This window comes from Oryza glaberrima, chromosome 6 (assembly GCF_000147395.1).
Source record: "Oryza glaberrima chromosome 6, OglaRS2, whole genome shotgun sequence".
Classification (NCBI taxonomy): domain Eukaryota; kingdom Viridiplantae; phylum Streptophyta; class Magnoliopsida; order Poales; family Poaceae; genus Oryza; species Oryza glaberrima.
Window position 1 is genome coordinate 2,203,364 of NC_068331.1, and position 16,897 is coordinate 2,220,260.

General features: G+C 40.2%; 2 protein-coding genes across 2 annotated transcripts; one reads left to right on the forward strand and one right to left on the reverse strand.

Moving 5' to 3' along the window:
- The first annotated feature begins 2,780 nt into the window (after positions 1 to 2,780).
- On the forward strand, positions 2,781 to 4,275 carry LOC127776528 (homeobox-leucine zipper protein HOX2). The gene is made up of 2 exons (XM_052302936.1): positions 2,781 to 3,276; positions 3,391 to 4,275. Exons 1-2 carry the CDS (start codon positions 2,860 to 2,862, stop codon positions 3,901 to 3,903), a joined length of 930 nt encoding a protein of 309 aa, XP_052158896.1. The 5' UTR covers positions 2,781 to 2,859; the 3' UTR covers positions 3,904 to 4,275.
- Positions 4,276 to 5,258: 983 nt separating this feature from the next.
- On the reverse strand, positions 5,259 to 11,861 carry LOC127776527 (U-box domain-containing protein 35-like). The gene is made up of 10 exons (XM_052302934.1): positions 11,748 to 11,861; positions 11,106 to 11,358; positions 10,102 to 10,223; positions 9,894 to 10,012; positions 8,576 to 8,772; positions 7,785 to 8,104; positions 7,570 to 7,671; positions 7,059 to 7,478; positions 5,945 to 6,700; positions 5,259 to 5,829 (listed from the first exon to the last, which is right to left on the reverse strand). Exons 2-10 carry the CDS (start codon positions 11,308 to 11,310, stop codon positions 5,650 to 5,652), a joined length of 2,421 nt encoding a protein of 806 aa, XP_052158894.1. The 5' UTR covers positions 11,311 to 11,358; positions 11,748 to 11,861; the 3' UTR covers positions 5,259 to 5,649.
- Positions 11,862 to 16,897: the final 5,036 nt, after the last annotated feature.

Below are 16,897 nucleotides of genomic sequence, written 5' to 3' on the forward strand. Positions count from 1 at the left end.
GAAATTCTCTGCTCCAACATCTGGACTAGAAATCTTACGCGTTCTTTTATAAGAAAAAAATAATGTTGGATAATTATATGCATTTGGACCCCAAGCTTTCAGGTGGTGTAATTTTCGCAATTTTTTCTATACATGAATTCTTTGGAAACTATTTTTTAAATCTATATTTTACAACTTTATACTAATATTTAATTAATCTATTCTTATCTTGTAAATCATTAAGCTATTTAGCACAAAATAATAAACTTTACTAATATATAATAGTGGTAGTATCTAGCCTTGATTCAAAAGCCCTGAGATTATTTATGCTGTAGTAGTAGTGGTGGAGTATATTTCTCTTTTGTTTGGTGTTCAAGATGAAAAAGATTTTTTTTTGGAGGAGTCCAGTATAATTTAGGGGGGTGGTAATGATGAAGGAATGAATAGTTTAAGTACAGCAGTTGGACTGGAGGCCCCCAATGATTGCGGGGAGGTTGTGGGGGTGTCAGGAAAAGTACCGGCAAAGCGAGCCGCACGGCCGGGCCTGTGGGCCCACCCTGTCTTCTCCCCATGTGGGCCCCACTCCTCAGGGGCCGCAGCCCAGCTGGGTGATGATGAGGAGGAGAAAATCATGGCCCTTGCTTTGCTTTGTTGTCTGCCAAGCCGGCTCCTCGAGCCGATACGGCATCGGCTCGAGATCGGCTCGGTTTATTATAGTAAAGCTGATGGAGTGATTTTGTGAGGAGTGAGTTCTAGAATGTTTGCTTCGACTGTCATGCATGGTTCACGAGCACAGCTGGAGAAAAAGGATGGACAATGCTGCAAGAAGAAGATCCCATGATGATGTCGTACGTTGTTGGTTAATCTCCAGCTTAATTCTGATTCTACTCGTCAATAAGTATACAGATGTGTTATCTGATATGATACACTTGGATATTCTTTTTTTTTTGTTTTTTTGGTGTGTTCTTGAGTGTTAGAACAGTTCACTTAGTTTTTTACAAGAAAAAAATCATGGCAATGGCATTCCTTTTTATCTGGATTTTCTTCTAATTATTTAGTATTCATGTGCTAGTAGTAGTACTTAGCTAGCTGACAAACCTGGCTTTGAGTAATTAGGAGGCAGGCAGGCCGTCCTGTTGCTGCTTAAATTGCTAGGCAGGCTAGCTAACCCAAAAATGCAGGATTCATGCCTGTTGCAGCTGTACTATTTCGATCAGTTTAATTAAGCTGGAGTGATTAACAATTTCGTCAGTTATTATTGCCATCCAAATTAACGCGACATCCATGGATTGGAAGGTAAACCAGTGTTGTTTTGCCAGGGGACATCAGCAACCTACCGTCCCAGGAATTCAGACTTAACAGTTAATTAATTAAACCAAATTCATATGCATGCATGCACGATCAGACATTGACCTCTTCCTAGCTCCATCCGTGTTTTGGATGATATGATCCATCCATGTTTCCATGCAGTCTTGTCAGCTAATCCCGGTCCATCGATCGATCTGTTTCCTGCTCCGAGATCGATCCTTCGTTGTTTGCAGGTTTTGCTCCTTGGAATCTGCGTCACTGCTCGATCGTCAGAGGAGAGAGATGCAGCTGATGAGCTACTACAGTAAGTAGGTCGTCTGAATTAGTCTGAACCATTCGTGTGTTTCTTTTCTTTTTTTTCTTCTCTGTCAGATCGATGAACTGGTCAGCAGTAAGATCCAATATTCTTGTAGACGATACCAATGCAAAACATAGCCTGCCTCCTCAAACAGTTCCTGGCCAGCAGCGCCGATCGGCGGTCTGAATTTATTTGTCCCAGGAGTACCTTCACAGCTGCACTTTCAGATTTTATTAAATTCACTGGTGGTAATATATCCCAGTAAATGCTGGAATATCTGAAAACACAAGTGCATATATATGCTACGATTCAAAGGTTTCACCTGCATGCAGTGCTGTGGATTTAAGATATAAAGAAGTACAACATATGTACAAAGTACAAGACCGTCAAATCTTTCTGATGAAATTGAACTGTTTCATGTGAAATTCCTACATTTCAAACAAATCACCACGATTTTAAGCCAGTCGTTTTTCACTTGTTACTAAACTCTTATGCATGCATTCAAATAATTCACCGTGGAACATGAACGGTTAGGCTCCCTTGGATTGTAAGGAAAACATATGAAATTTAAAGCATTTTAATTCTATAAAAAACATACTACGAAAACCTTAAAACAAGAAATGTTGAATCCTACCCTTTCCTTAAAAATTTCTATGGAATGAACATTCCCACAAAGATTTTAAAGAAAAGTTAGCAAGAGCTTAAACCACTTGGAAAATTTTTTTTAAGTCTATCTCATTTGAAGTATGTGTTTTTTCTCTGGCCTAGTTGAACAATCATTCCCATATAATTTTAGTGTTGTGCAACCTCTATTTTGTACATGTATTTCTGTTTAAATCATGTGTTTTTTTTATATTTGTTCATTTTATTAATCATGTGTTTTAAACAAGCCCCTTAGCGTACAACGATGATCGATGCTGCTAATGTTATCGTCAGATCAAACTTAAAGCAAAGCAAAGCCAAGCCGGCAAGATCGAAAATAAACCAAGTTCCAACGCGCACACACACACAACGAGCCAAGCCCGAGGCATTCAGCCTCGGCTCGACTCGGCTCAATCACTCAGCTCAGCTCAGATCGAGCCGAGCTGGGGCCCCACCCCACCCCGCGTCGCAATTAATAATTGGTCGCGACTCGCGACGAGATCCACTCGCACCAGCTCATCATTTGCTCCTCCACTCCACCACTATTTATAACCCCCCTTCGCCTCCTCCACCCCCACTCATCTCCTCCACCTCCTCCACCTCGCCGCCATTTGATCGAACACCTGATCGCCATGATGGATCTCGGCCTCAGCCTCGGCCTCGGCCTCGCCTCGCAGGGCAGCCTCACCTCCTCCACCACCACCACCTCCTCCCCCGGCGCCGGATCATCCTCCCCGTGGGCCGCCGCGCTCAACTCCATCGTCGGCGACGTGAGGCGGGATCAGGCCGCGGCGCATGCTGCCGCGGCGGTGGGGGTTGGGGTTGGGGGCGAGGAGATGTACCAGGGGAGGGCGTCCACGTCGCCGGACAGCGCGGCGGCGCTGTCGAGCGCGAGCGGGAAGAGGGAGAGGGAGCTGGAGCGGTCGGGATCCGGGGTTGACGACGACGACGGCGCGGACGGCGCCGGCGGGCGGAAGAAGCTCAGGCTGTCCAAGGACCAGGCCGCCGTGCTCGAGGAGTGCTTCAAGACGCACTCCACTCTCAACCCCGTAAGCATCCGCCTCCTCCTCCTCACCTTCCATTATTTCCGGTTCTTGCGTGATCTGGAAGGTGTTCGTCCGATCCATGGCGTGCGCTGATCGGCGGTGTTGGTGATGATGCAGAAGCAGAAGGTGGCGCTGGCGAACAGGCTGGGGCTGCGGCCGCGGCAGGTGGAGGTGTGGTTCCAGAACCGGAGGGCGAGGACGAAGCTGAAGCAGACGGAGGTGGACTGCGAGTACCTGAAGCGGTGGTGCGAGCGCCTCGCCGACGAGAACAAGCGCCTCGAGAAGGAGCTCGCCGACCTCAGGGCGCTCAAGGCCGCGCCCTCGCCGGCGTCCGCGTCCGCGATGCAGCCCTCCTCCTCCGCCGCCGCCACGCTCACCATGTGCCCCTCCTGCCGCCGCGTCGCCACCGCCGGCGCGCCGCACCAGCCTAACCACCAACAATGCCATCCCAAATCTAACACCACCATCTCCTCCTCCACCGCCGCCGCCGCCGCCGCCGTCGCCGTCGCCGGCGGCAACGTGCTGCCCAGCCACTGCCAGTTCTTCCCGGCCGCCGCCGCCGCCGCCGACCGGACAAGCCAGAGCACGTGGAACGCCGCCGCGCCGCTCGTCACCAGAGAGCTCTTCTAGAAACAATCCATCCATCGCCATGACAAACTTGGGAAAGGATCAAGCTTTGATTGGTCAAGACAGTGTTTTTACCAGGTGGTGATTTGGTTAATTAATTAATTATAATTAATCACTCAAGAGGAGGGGATTAATTGCCTTGATTTGGTACCTAATTACTAGTATGATTAGCAGTAGTAGTAGTAGCAAATTTGGTTTGGATTAATTCAGTTTGATTCCATGATATGAACAAAGGAACAAAGCAACAACAAAATGGCCGTCTGCTTTTTCTTGGACGGCATTCTTATATGTACCAATTCACCAAATCTGCTGGTTGGTGGATTAACAGCTTGATAATTGGTATATTGATTGTACTACTACCACTAATTGATTGAATTATGAGAAAAGTTAATGAAATCTTTTCTAATTCTTCAGCAACAAGAGTATTATCTGGAGCCATGTCCATTTTGATCAACCAATCAATCAATCATTTGTACTACTATGCTCCCCCTTTTCTGCTGCAATGCTTGCAGGTGACCTAACATTTTGCGACTTCTTTAATCGCAAGGAAATCTTGTAAACAGCGACACCTGATGAAAGTTGGTGATGTTGATCCACACTATTTCATCATAGTACTATTTATTCAGTTCCTTTCTTGGATGGAAAAAGAGAAAAATGGTTGTTGATCTTTAATAAAAATAAAGATAATCTGCAGAGACAGGTGACAGGTTAAAGTCATGGTCATCAGATCTTTATAGGAGATGATGATGTGATTAGATTATAATTAATCCTCTCAGTGATTAGTTTTTTTTTTCTCCTGGGCCAAGTTGTTTTCAACCGACAATTGTATCTTTACGCGATTCGCAGAGATCAAAGTTAATTGAAAGTTTGCTTCCAGCTTTTCAGCTATGCTCACACACAACAACAACTTGCAAAATCAATCAATGGAAGAGGGAGAGCTAACCTAACTCATCATGGCAAAGAGATAAGATATAGATAGATAGCTGCATAAAACAGCAGCAAACTTATTTTGCTTATTGACTTTCCTGTCTAATGAAAAAGCAATCTGCTTTGCAAATGAGCCTGAGCCCAGTGCTTCATCATTATGTCCTATACTTTGCGCTGCAGATTGATATATTAAGGGGGTGTTTGGGAACTAGGGACTAAACTTTAGTCCCTCTCACAAAAGCATAAGTCCCTACCCTAGGGACTTATGTTTTTGAGAGAGGGGCTAAAGTTTAGCCCCTCTCTCCCAAACACCCCCTAAGTCATCTGATTTCCATAAGATCATCAATAGCTGAGATTGTTTTAATTGGTTGCAACTTCTGCTTTTTCACTGAGGATGAGACAGCCCAACAGTATACAAAAATGACAGCATAGAACAACAACCCTATACAAAGCTTCATACTGAATTTTCATTAAGATTTCCTACAATCAGATCAAATGTTGAGAGCACTAATTACAAGCTTACAACACATCATTATGAATGGCAAAGGAGAAAAAAATAATTGTTCACCATTCACTAAGACAGTGAGGTGGAAGGTGTTTGCCTATGAGCTAGTAGGAAACAATTTCTACTACTACTATTTGATAAAGCTGCACAACTTGAACCTCTTTATGAACACCACTTATTTTATTTTATTTTTTATTTTTGGAACCAACATGAAGACTACTTCTACATGAGATCTGCAAAAAATTTACACCTTGAGAAGAAAATCAATCATCAACTGCTACATTCTGGAGAATGCAGGCCAGAATGTGTACCAGCTACTAACTCTTTGTTCTCCAGTCGATGATTGCAGAACGAAGCGAGTGATTTGGTATCAGGCTCTTGTGAGGCAATCTCAGATTTGTCATAGGGGACTTGTCATTCATACTTAGCCACAGCTCGATCGCCTTCCGGTCATATGTGTACCCATCCGATGCGACATATGGATCAGCCATCACTTCCTGAAACATTATTAAGAACATCATCAGCAAAGTTACTGTGATTCTCTTTTTCAAAGGGAAAAGGAGTAATTTTTGCTGTGAGACTGTCACTATCATGATAAGTGTTGATACAAACCTGAAGTATGGGGCAAATGAAGTGACTTGGAGGTGCTGTTTGGTGGCCATTAAAAGCCATTTCTCTGGCCTTGGTTGCAACATCCTTCAGCCGCTCCAATGCTGGAAGAACATGATCGCTCAAGTCGGGCCGGTCTCTGCGCCTCATTTCGGCACACTTTAGGGCTAGGAAAGCCAATTCTTGTGCCTCATTCAAAGGCCACTGCCCAGCAGCTGCATCCAGAATGTCCACGAAGTGTCCATCTTCTAGTGCAGTCTCCACAACATGGGCAATCCCCATTGGTGACTTCGCTGTCAGCAATTGCAAGATCACGATCCCTAGAGCATAAACATCGGACTTCATGGAGACCACGCCACTTCTCTGATACTCTGGGTCTATGTAACAGAAAGTGCCCACTGGAGCAGTGTTCTTGATCATTGTGGACAGGTACTGATCCATACTTGGAAGCAAAGTTGATAGACCTACATCACCTATCTTGCTAACCAAGTTCCTGTCAAGCAATATGTTTGCGGGCTTCAGATCCCGGTGTATGATAGGCTCTGGTTTGGAACTGTGAAGGAACATAAGAGCAGTTGCAACCTCCCAAGCAATTCTGAAACGGTCAAACCAGGTCAATGGCGGTGTATTATTTCTCCGTTGCAGCATGTCATCCAAGCTGCCATTTTCCATGAATTCGTAGACCAAGCAACCATGCTCAGGGCATGCACCTAGCATCAGGAGCAAGTGAGGGTGCCGGATTTTACCTAGGACCTCAAGCTGACAAAAAAAAAAAAGATGAGTTGCATCGTTTAGACTGAAGATGTTATTGTACTTTGAATAAGGATGATCAGAGGATGATTTTGCACTATATCTGCATAAATAGTTTGTGAACTCCTATTAAGACAGTTCAGAGGGTTCAAGAATTTTGTCTTAGCAAAAGAGAAGATTCTGCTGTTTGCTTTTGCACATCACAAAATAAAGGTGTACCACTGGAGAATGCTTTTTATTTTGTCAAATTTGATTGATGAAACCATTGCACTTCGTCCGGGGTTGTTTAATGGTGGTTAGATCTTGCCTTAGAGTACAGTGTACTGAACAGCTAAAAAGGTGAGTGTTGGGGAGAAAATGACAGTACCTCCTGTTGTAATTGCTGAGTTCCACAGCCTTCAGGGGAGTTCAGAACTTTTACTGCTGCAACTGTATGATGAAACTTAGCCTTGTACACTGTACCATATGATCCCCTGCCAATCATAAGATCCTCAGACAGTGACGAAGTCGATGCTTTTATCTCCTCCCAGGTATACCTGTTATACTCGTCAAAACAGCGCACGAAAATCCTCTCTCCTGTCTTATTCTCATCACCTTCCTGATTGCCATTACTCTGTTTTGTTGCTTCACTTTCAGCATTTTCATTTCTTAATTGATCTTCTCTTCTGGCAACTTCCTGTTCTTCTCTCTCTTTTTTCCTTATCAATCTCCTTACCTTTTCTTCTGTCAGTTCTGTCTCTTTAAGCTTAATTTCATCCTCAATGTCCTGGATGCCCAACTTATGTAACTAATAACAAACATTCAACTGGAAAAAGTTAGACATTGTAGGCTATGCCCAAATTTATTGTATAGCTCCTACCATTAAAATGTGAACTTACTTTCTGATTGGCGTCCAATGATTCTTTCTGAGCTAACTCATTAAGCTTCTGAAGATGCCGTAGTTTAACCCTCAGCCTCTCAATCTCAAGCTTTAGATACTCCTGCTTAACAGAAGTTACATATAAGGGTATGAGAAACATGAAATTTTCAGTCATGTGCATATTACTTTGAAAAAGAATATGTTTCATCTTGTTTTCTTGAATGGATTTAATACCTGGTCATGAGAATGTTTCAGATTTGTTGCCATATCTGACACGGATGCCTGATCAGAGTTATCAAATGAACGATCTCTATTGAAGCTCTTATAGATAGAATTCCCACTGCTGCTGCTACTGAACCGTGTTTCTGAATTGATCGAGTGTGAACTTGTCAGGACTGTATCATCATGGTTGGAGATCTCACTCCCACCACTGCCTGAAGGGCTAGCTCTCCTGTTGGATAACTTATTCATGTTTGCAATTGCTTGGTCACGCTGAGATGACAGAGATGGCTGGTGGAATGACACATTTGCTGACCCATATGTGTCTCCCCATTCTGCAGTATTCAACATATTTAGTACACTGACAAAGAGAAAAAGGCATAAATGATCAAATACACAGTTCCTAAAAGGTTGCTACATCTAATCAAATGCATTAAATAGTCTAGGGTGGTAAATATGTTTATAAACCAGATGTTATCTTACATGTTACGCCAACATTCGGTCATTGATTATAAAAAATATATATATTCGGCCATTGAATTTAAAGAGAAATAACATGGCAAGTGCATGAATTGATGAACCTCAAAACATTCACGTGAAAATGATTGACAGTACTCTTCATTGACTTTTTTGCCGGTTCGGCTGAAAGGTTCGGTCGACCAATTTTATTAAGATTGGGAGAAATACAAAGTGAAAAAACATTGACTCTTCATTGACTTAGCTCTCAAGAAGTCGAATTCATTGTATTCAGTTGAAAGGTGTACCAACAAATACACAAGGCAAAAACATACAGACTTGTGTATTACCTGAGGGTACACTGGATGAAAAGCTTCTAGAGCTTGGGGATGAAACAGTTGAAGAAGAAATGGATTCAGGTGTTCCGATGGCATCAGATGTAGCTGAGTGCACAGATGATAGTTTTCCTTTTGAGACAACGTATGCTGTGCAGAAGCTTGGAATGCACTCACAGATTTTGGTCGCAGTCTTACTTCCTTTGTTTTTCCTGATATAGTAGTTAAAATTGTTAGCGATGTGACCAACATTGTACACATATAAAACACATTTTCTAACTCTAGAATGCACATGCTGTGAATTCTCAATAGAGCAGTTTTAAAAGGTCTATCGATTTAGAACGTACATAATGGTGAGTTGATGACCATTGTAAGTTGTATTAAAAAATGATCTACTGAAGAATTGCCCTGAACAAATGAATGTGAAACGTTGGATATGAGAGGAAGGGCTCTCATATCAAAATTTATTAAGAGAGTGGTGAGGCTCAAACCCGGGTCGGCTAGCCCACACCTCGTGGTGCTAGCCGGAAGACCCCCCGGGCCTTTCTCAAATGAATGTGAAACGACTACTCACTACATCCCAAAATATAACAACTTATAGCATTCAAAATTAGTCCCAAAATATAAAAACTTATACCATTCAAAATTTATCCCAAAATAAGTTCACTTTTATACATGAATTTGGATATAGGATAAGTCCATATTCATGTATAAAAGTAAACTTATTTTGAGACGGATGTATCTGCCCCTGCAGTACGCAATGCCTTTTTTGCTGTATAATTGTTCAGTTTGGATTGTTTGTCCACTTCTATTACTAACAAAACTTGCAATCAAGTAGTTGCATTGCAAACCTCAGTGGTAGGCTGGAACGTGGGGCATTAAATGATCAAGGATGATCATTGTACTGAAATCTTAGGTTTCCTTATGATCAATTATAATAGACCAGCTATCTGCCCAAAAGTTTATCGCCATTTGCACTAACTTGCCCAACTAATGCATGCCACTAGAATGGCATTTGTCCACAACTACACAGTGCAGCAACACTGTAGTGTTGAAACTTCCAATGATAGGTATTTTCTGGAAGTAGTAAGTAAGAATTCGAAAGGTTCCTGATAGATTACTGAATATAAATATATATAATTGTTAATTCTGATTTGTGGATCAGAAGACAAATTTTAGTACCCCTACAATTTGCAGTTAGTAATAGAAACATTGAGTAGCATGAGTATATGAATGTTTTTCAAACATTCAGTGATCATGTATATAGATTTATATTTGGTAATATAAATAAATGCTCAAATAAATTAGGTAACGAATAACAGGGAGAATTAACCTTCGGAATATGCTGCTAGAAGAACCTAAAACTAACTTGCAGACACTGAATTTGCTGATTTCTTCGCTTATAGCAGTAGGCACATCGTCAGATTCGAGTAAAACAGCTTCAGCTTCTACCTGTACATCAGATAGAGTAAAGATGCTATTTTAGTCATCAGTTACACCAACCACCGCAATCAGCGCACTTAGACAAATTGTAGGATAACCTTTCTCTGAGCACACATCTTCTTGTAAGGAAGCAACATATTGTTTGCTTGCCATTCCACTTCTTTCTTGTATGCAGTTGCTACGTCTTCACGCACTTGTGTGATTGGAATGAAATTGCCCACTTAAAGGAGTAGGGAGAAAAGAAAAGCTCCGTATTAAATGGTTGAAATGGTAACTAGCAGAAAAACGCACTCCTAAATAGAAATTATCCACAATTAGTACACAAAAGTTATGGGATTCGTACTCTCCCTAATTATCCACAATTAGTACAATCAAACAACCTCATATTGCAGCACCCCAAACTATTTTAGTTGGTACTCGGTAGTTGTGACATTACAATCACAACTTTGTTCATAGATGATTAGATGGTACTATTGAACAGATCTAGATCAATTATTGAAAATTTGGAACTGATAAAAAGCACTTCAATTTCCTGCCTCCCCGTTTAGTTGAAGCTAGGAGTATATTCCTATATGACATCAAAAGATACCACATAGATACCTTGGGTACAGAGCATAATACGTATATATCTTTCCACTAGTTGCAGTGAGCAAAATATTTGTTTATCATCCATTAGTCCCTTCTCGCAAATCAGATTTTTTTTTAAAAAAAAATAATCAAGAGCTCAAGTTTCACACTCATCAATTGGGTTGGGTAGTAGTAGGCAACAACGACAATGTGCATTGTATTTGGCTAGTCTATGCAGCTTTGTGAAACGAATTCCACATTTGGTGGCAATGACCAAGTAAAACCTCTCATTTTAATTCCCCTCTCTGATGTATCAAATGACACCTCCTCCGATCAAAACTTCCTAAACAACAAACCATAGTATTTGATATTCCCCTCTTTAAGAAAAAGGAAATTAAAAAAAAAAAAACTCATCCAAGAGACTAGTCACTTCACAACAAGGTTCATTGCCTCCAAAGACTGCATATTTTTCCCCCCATCCCTGTAAACTGCAAGAACTGAAAATTCAGAGAATCAAGAGGAAGAAATGTCTCACTTGGAGTTGGCACCATCTTGATGGTGGGGCGGACATGCAAGATCTGGAAGAGGACCTTCCCTTCGGGGACGAACTTGTCGAGAGCCCACTTGAGTGCGTGCTTGCTGTTCCTGCTCCCGTTCACCGCAATCGCCACCGTGCTCACGCTCGGAGCCTCCATTTCCAGCTCATCCTCCCCGGCGCCGCCCGCCTCCTCGATCTCCATCTCCCTCACCCTCTCCCTCGATTCTTGATTCCTCCTCTCAACTAATCACTGTCCCAAGAAAAAAAGAGCCAAATGATTAGAACAAAAAACAAATCGCCCTGTCCGTGATTCTTCCCCCAAAATTCCTCGCAACACAATGCATAAACAGTCATGGGAAATAATCTCAGAAACGCAAAGGAAAATCCCTGTCCGTGATTCTTCCCCCAAATTTCTCGCAACACAATGCACAAACAGTCATGTGAAATCTCAGGAACGCAAAGGAAAATCCCAGGTAAAAAAACCCACAATCCATATGGCGAAAAAGGAAGAAAAAACCGGTACGACAAGATCCCCCCTCCAAAAAAAAAAAAAAACAAAAGGCGACAGCTTTCAGCCGGGGTTGATGTTTCGGATGAAACAAGAACTCGCGAGGGGCAGAGAGATTGCCTTGTCCGTACCTCTGAGGCATGGAGGAGACGAGGAGAGTGGCGATGAGAGGGGAGGAGGAGACTGAAGACGACGGGTATAGAGTCAAGCTAGAGGTGCCGACATGGAAGGAGAGCCAGAGAGGCGTCTCCAGTTAAATCAGTTGGGAAGGTAATAATTGCAATAAAGAAGAAATTTGTGTACAAGAGAAAAATACACACCTGTGCTAATGTGCTATGCACACAAACAAATCTACCACATATACAATCAAATACTCCCTTCGTTTTATATTATAAGTCGTTTTAACTTTTTACTAAATCAAGCCTTTTAAGTTTGACCTAGCTTATACTACATCCAACCTAAAATATAGCAATTTTAGCTATGAATCTGGACACATATTTGTCCAGATTCATAACTAAAAATGCTAAAAAAATAGCAACATTTTCGATACAAAACAAACATACCATCAACATATATTCGATACTAAAATTAATGAAAATAATTTGGTATAGTAAATATTGTTATATTCGATCAAAACGACTTATAATTTAAAACGGTGAGAGTTCAAACAAAAGTACATATGATGGAGACCACATATTCTTTTTTCCAAATAAAAAGTATATTCAACCTTTTTTAGCAAGCCGTGGTAGGATTTCCAATAAGATATTTTGGTGACTAGTGATCGATGGTGAGTTGCGAAAGATTTTGTTGGAAAGATTTTCTTATGTCTTGTTTGGGATGCATGGAATTTTTGGAATTATTGAACATGCGTAAATTCTTTTGCCTTATAAGTGTAGTACTATGTATGTTATTACTTCCTAATGTATTGGTGTGTGTGTTTACACTTCTTGTTGCACATACTAATAAATGTGGAAATAGTTTATAATTTCCCCACATCCAAACCATATTATTAACACAAAATACTACTCCCACTATCAATAAATATAAGCATTTCAAAGTACTAGTTGTCTCATTAAATACCACCCTCTCGTCTGCAACTCTGCATCAATCCCTCATTTAACAAGGGACACCAAGTATTTTCTTTTTAATCTTAATCCATACTTAAAATATTTTAGAAATATTTATATTTGTGGATGGAGGGAGTAATTTCTTTGTGGCCAACAGATTTCCCCAAAGACTTTAATTTTGGCTTGTTCTTTACTACATGCAACATGAAAAATATTGTTCTCTACTATACAACATGAGTACGAAATTCCTGGGTCATAGTCTCATTTGCTTTGTAGACATTTCCTGTGTGACCATAGCATTGCTCAACACGAGTACACATGATATGATTGGCAAGTTGATCTTAATGAATTTTAGTAGGAGTAAGCAACTGCTTTGACCAGTGCCCTGAGGGCATCCTACATACAAGTCCATGGCCCAAGCAGGATGTAAACACCATGGAAATGCAGACATTTCTTGACAGCGGCATAAATACCGTGGTCAGTGCAATTGCTTGGAAGCCTGGGACTCTGAATGTGGCTGAGCCATTTTGACCTGATTGCGACTTGAAGGTCGCTGCCTGCCATGGCCAGCTCATCGATCAATTGCTCTTCTGGTCCTAATAACTGGATCGTATGAGAGTAGTTTTACGTGAATTGTCTGTCCTTTCGTTAATACATGAATAAAATCCCCTATATTTTAAAATAAAGATAGTAATTAGTACTACTACCTCAATCTAAAAAAGTCTTTATTTCAGTCTAAACAAAACACTGACGGTAGGACTCAAAGTTGTGATCCGTAACTGTCATACAAGTTGCTCTCATACTCCTAGCTCATAAATAAACATCTCATTTATTTGGTTAATTTCTCGTTTAATTTGACATCGTTTTTGGACCAATTTTCCTGATACCATCATAAAAAAACGCAAGATTTAAAAAATACCATGTCATTGACACGTGGGTCCAAAGCCTCACATATTATTTTCACATACGATAATATTTTACAACTCAAGTATCGTCTCTACTATGCAATATATTTTTTTCATCAAATGTTCTCAAAATTCACTGGCCCCAAGCTATACATATCCATTTTCCCTCAGCTCATGACTCATTTTCAGGTTGCATCGATCTGCATGGCTGAAACGGTCTGAGATCCGGTAGTTCAGTTGCAACTGTAAACTGTCAACGGAGTGGACGGCCGGCGGCGTAGGCGACGCCGGGATAATATCCGGTCGTGGTTAGTTACGGCGGTTGTTGAAAAGAAACCGCCACTGCAGGGTGGGTCCGTCCGTGTTTTCTGGTGGGTTTTCGTTTCGCGCCACGCGACGTGGTCGGGCGCGCGAAACCGCCGGTGGATCCGAGAAAGGTGGATGGGCCGGATTTTGTTGGGCCGTACTTGAGTGGGTGGGTGGGTGGATGGGTTAGATTAGTGGGCCCAATGTGTTTGAAGAATCTGGGCCAGTTTGTTTGGTGGGTTGGTTGGAGCACCAAGAAGCGAAGGGCCGAATGGCACCGTAAAGGGTTCAAATTCTGTGTCACTGACCCTTGGGGCCCACCCAACCACATCACGGAAAACATTTTCTTTTAAGTTTGTTTCACAAAACTATGGTTCCATTACTGGTGCCAAAATAAACCTTACTAAAATTTTGGTAGGATTGACTTAATAATATTGTCAAAATTCTATACACATTACCAATATTTGGTAATAAATTAAACGTAGCCACATAATTTTTAATTTTATCAAATAATGATATAGTTGAAAATATCATCAATCTGAACAAGCCCTATAATTATTTAGTCAATATCATCTTACTACTTCCTCCGTTTCACAATGTAAGTCATTTTAGCATTTCCCACATTCATGTAGATGTTAATGAATCAAGACATATATATGCATAGATTCATTAACATCTATATGAATGTGAAAAATGCTAAAATGACTTGCATTATGAAACGGAGGGAGTACGTTTTAAGATATTCACATTGTCCCATAATAAGATTATTTTTAGCTCCTTCCATTTGTTCTGAAATAAGTTTATATTTTATCAATTATTGCATAGGAGTTTTTGAAATTAGTGGATAAATTAATACATTGGATGTAGATAAAGAGAGAAATAATTGCATTTGGATTTGATAAAGTGAAGGTATTTTGGTTTTTGGTTTTGTATGCACGTGTTGGGATGTATGAAAAATGAATTTATTTTATAATGGAGGGAATAATTTTATAAAACTGTAACAATAGCAAACGATTTTATCATAAAAAATACAATTTTGCTCCCTACGTGTGTATGACATGTAGACGGTAGACCCGATTTATAAGATCATGAGTAGATTTGTAAGATCATGAGTATTTGATGTGTATGTATGACATGTAGATCCAAGGATATTAGAAATATAAAGTCGCAGCTTATGATAAAGTTATATATGTCAATATTGCAGTTCTCTTCAACACTTGACTACAGTTGTAGCATACTAATATTTTTAACGAAATAGCTATAGTTGTCTAAAATTGACTCATCATTTTTTCTCCCTCTCCGGACCATTATCTGCCGTTCCTGCCACATTACACCGACGATCATGGTTTCAGCTTGCAAATTTTGTTCACGGCATACATAAACTCGGAAGAGTTAAGCGTTGGCAATATGCACAGTGTGATTGTATTATTGTGTCCAACTGAACTGGAAGTTTTTTTTTTTTGAAGGAAAAACTGAACTGGAAGTAGAGCATTTGATTCATTCCACACACCAACTATGCATTCTGCAAATTTCTAAAAGGCACAATAATGTACTATTATTATGTGTCCAACTAAACTGGAAAGCAACATTTGATTCCATACACCAACTCTGCATTCTGCAAATTTCTAAAAAGCACAATAATGCGACATATAATTTGACAAAGGAAATATATATGTGGTTTCGTGCATATGATTCATGCTCTAGCTCTCAACTTGTTTTCATTTTAGCAAAAGTGAATGTATTAGTAGTACTTTATTAGTCCTGATAACCTGCTGGTGGACACATTTTGTTATTACATGATTCTGTCTGCATCTTTGAGATTAGCTGGTTAGGTCTTTTTTTTTTTTTTTCTGGGAAGGAAACACAATTGGTACTTTCCTTAAAGAATTGCATATTGCTTTGGTAGTTTGGCTCGTTTGGACATTGGAATGAGAAAAATGAGAAAATAATTCCTCTTTTTCACTTTGATACTTTTCATTCCTCTTGATAATTTCATTGTGATGTACAATTGCATTCGTATTTCTATATTGGCTCTTTTCTCAATATTATTTATTTTTACTATGAATTTCATATATTTCTAAATAAATGGACTATTATCTCAATATTATTTATTTTAATCCAAACTTTATATTGTATTTATAAAAGGACTCTTTTTGATTCCTATGTTTTTATTCCGACCTTCAAATATTTTAAATTGTATTTTGACTTGGATTCTTTGGTTTAAACTACACCATTATAGTTTAGATTCACATTATAATCAATGGCTTAGAATTTTTATTTTTTTCCTGATTAACGTGAAAATTTCTAAATCATGAGAGCGAACGTGTACAGAGACCATCAATAAACCTGTGGTCTCACAAATTATTTTTGCTCACAACATAAGCTTGGAACAGTTAATGATTAGCAATACGTGCTGTATATTATTATGATGACTCACTAAATTGTGGCACCAGCTCTTTGAGTTTCCAAAAGACATAATGATGTGATATATAATTAGAGTAAATCAAATAGAGAGAACGGTATTCCGTTGGAACGGTATAGGTATGATACCTAGATATCAGGCATGATACATAGTATCATCTGTACCATTCCAACGGTATTACCGTTCCCTAGTCTCCCTCAGAAAATTATTCTCCCTCAGAAAATTATTTTTCCTGAGAGAAATTCGTAGCCATGTGCAGTTGCATTTTATTCTACACCAACCTGCCCTACATTTCTAGAAGGGCACAATAATGCCAGATAGAAAATTAAAGAAATTATAGGCCCCAGGTAATGATGTATGTTCTCTGAACTTGATTTTTTTTTACTAGCTAATATGTACATATCACCCCTTCAGCCTTTTTTAAGTAGTCCTGACATACATGTGAATATACAAATTTGACGTTACAGATTCTGACAGCTTCAATAAGATTATGCAGCAGCTTTATTGGTTGAGAAGGAAACAAAAAACTGGAACTATCCTAAAAAAGAATGTTGGACAGAAAGCAAAAGAAACACATTGTT

Bases quoted from the DNA above. Each gene is read 5' to 3' on its own strand.
- LOC127776528 (XM_052302936.1), top strand. From the start codon at position 2,860: ATGATGGATCTCGGCCTCAGCCTCGGCCTCGGCCTCGCCTCGCAGGGC. The intron at 3,277-3,390 runs GTAAGCATCCGC...GTGATGATGCAG, and splicing joins CGCACTCCACTCTCAACCCC to AAGCAGAAGGTGGCGCTGGC.
- LOC127776527 (XM_052302934.1), bottom strand. From the start codon at position 11,310: ATGGAGATCGAGGAGGCGGGCGGCGCCGGGGAGGATGAGCTGGAAATG. The intron at 8,773-9,893 runs GTTAATTCTCCC...CTACTATATCAG, and splicing joins TCTAGCAGCATATTCCGAAG to GAAAAACAAAGGAAGTAAGA. The intron at 8,105-8,575 runs GTAATACACAAG...TGAATACTGCAG, and splicing joins TTCATCCAGTGTACCCTCAG to AATGGGGAGACACATATGGG.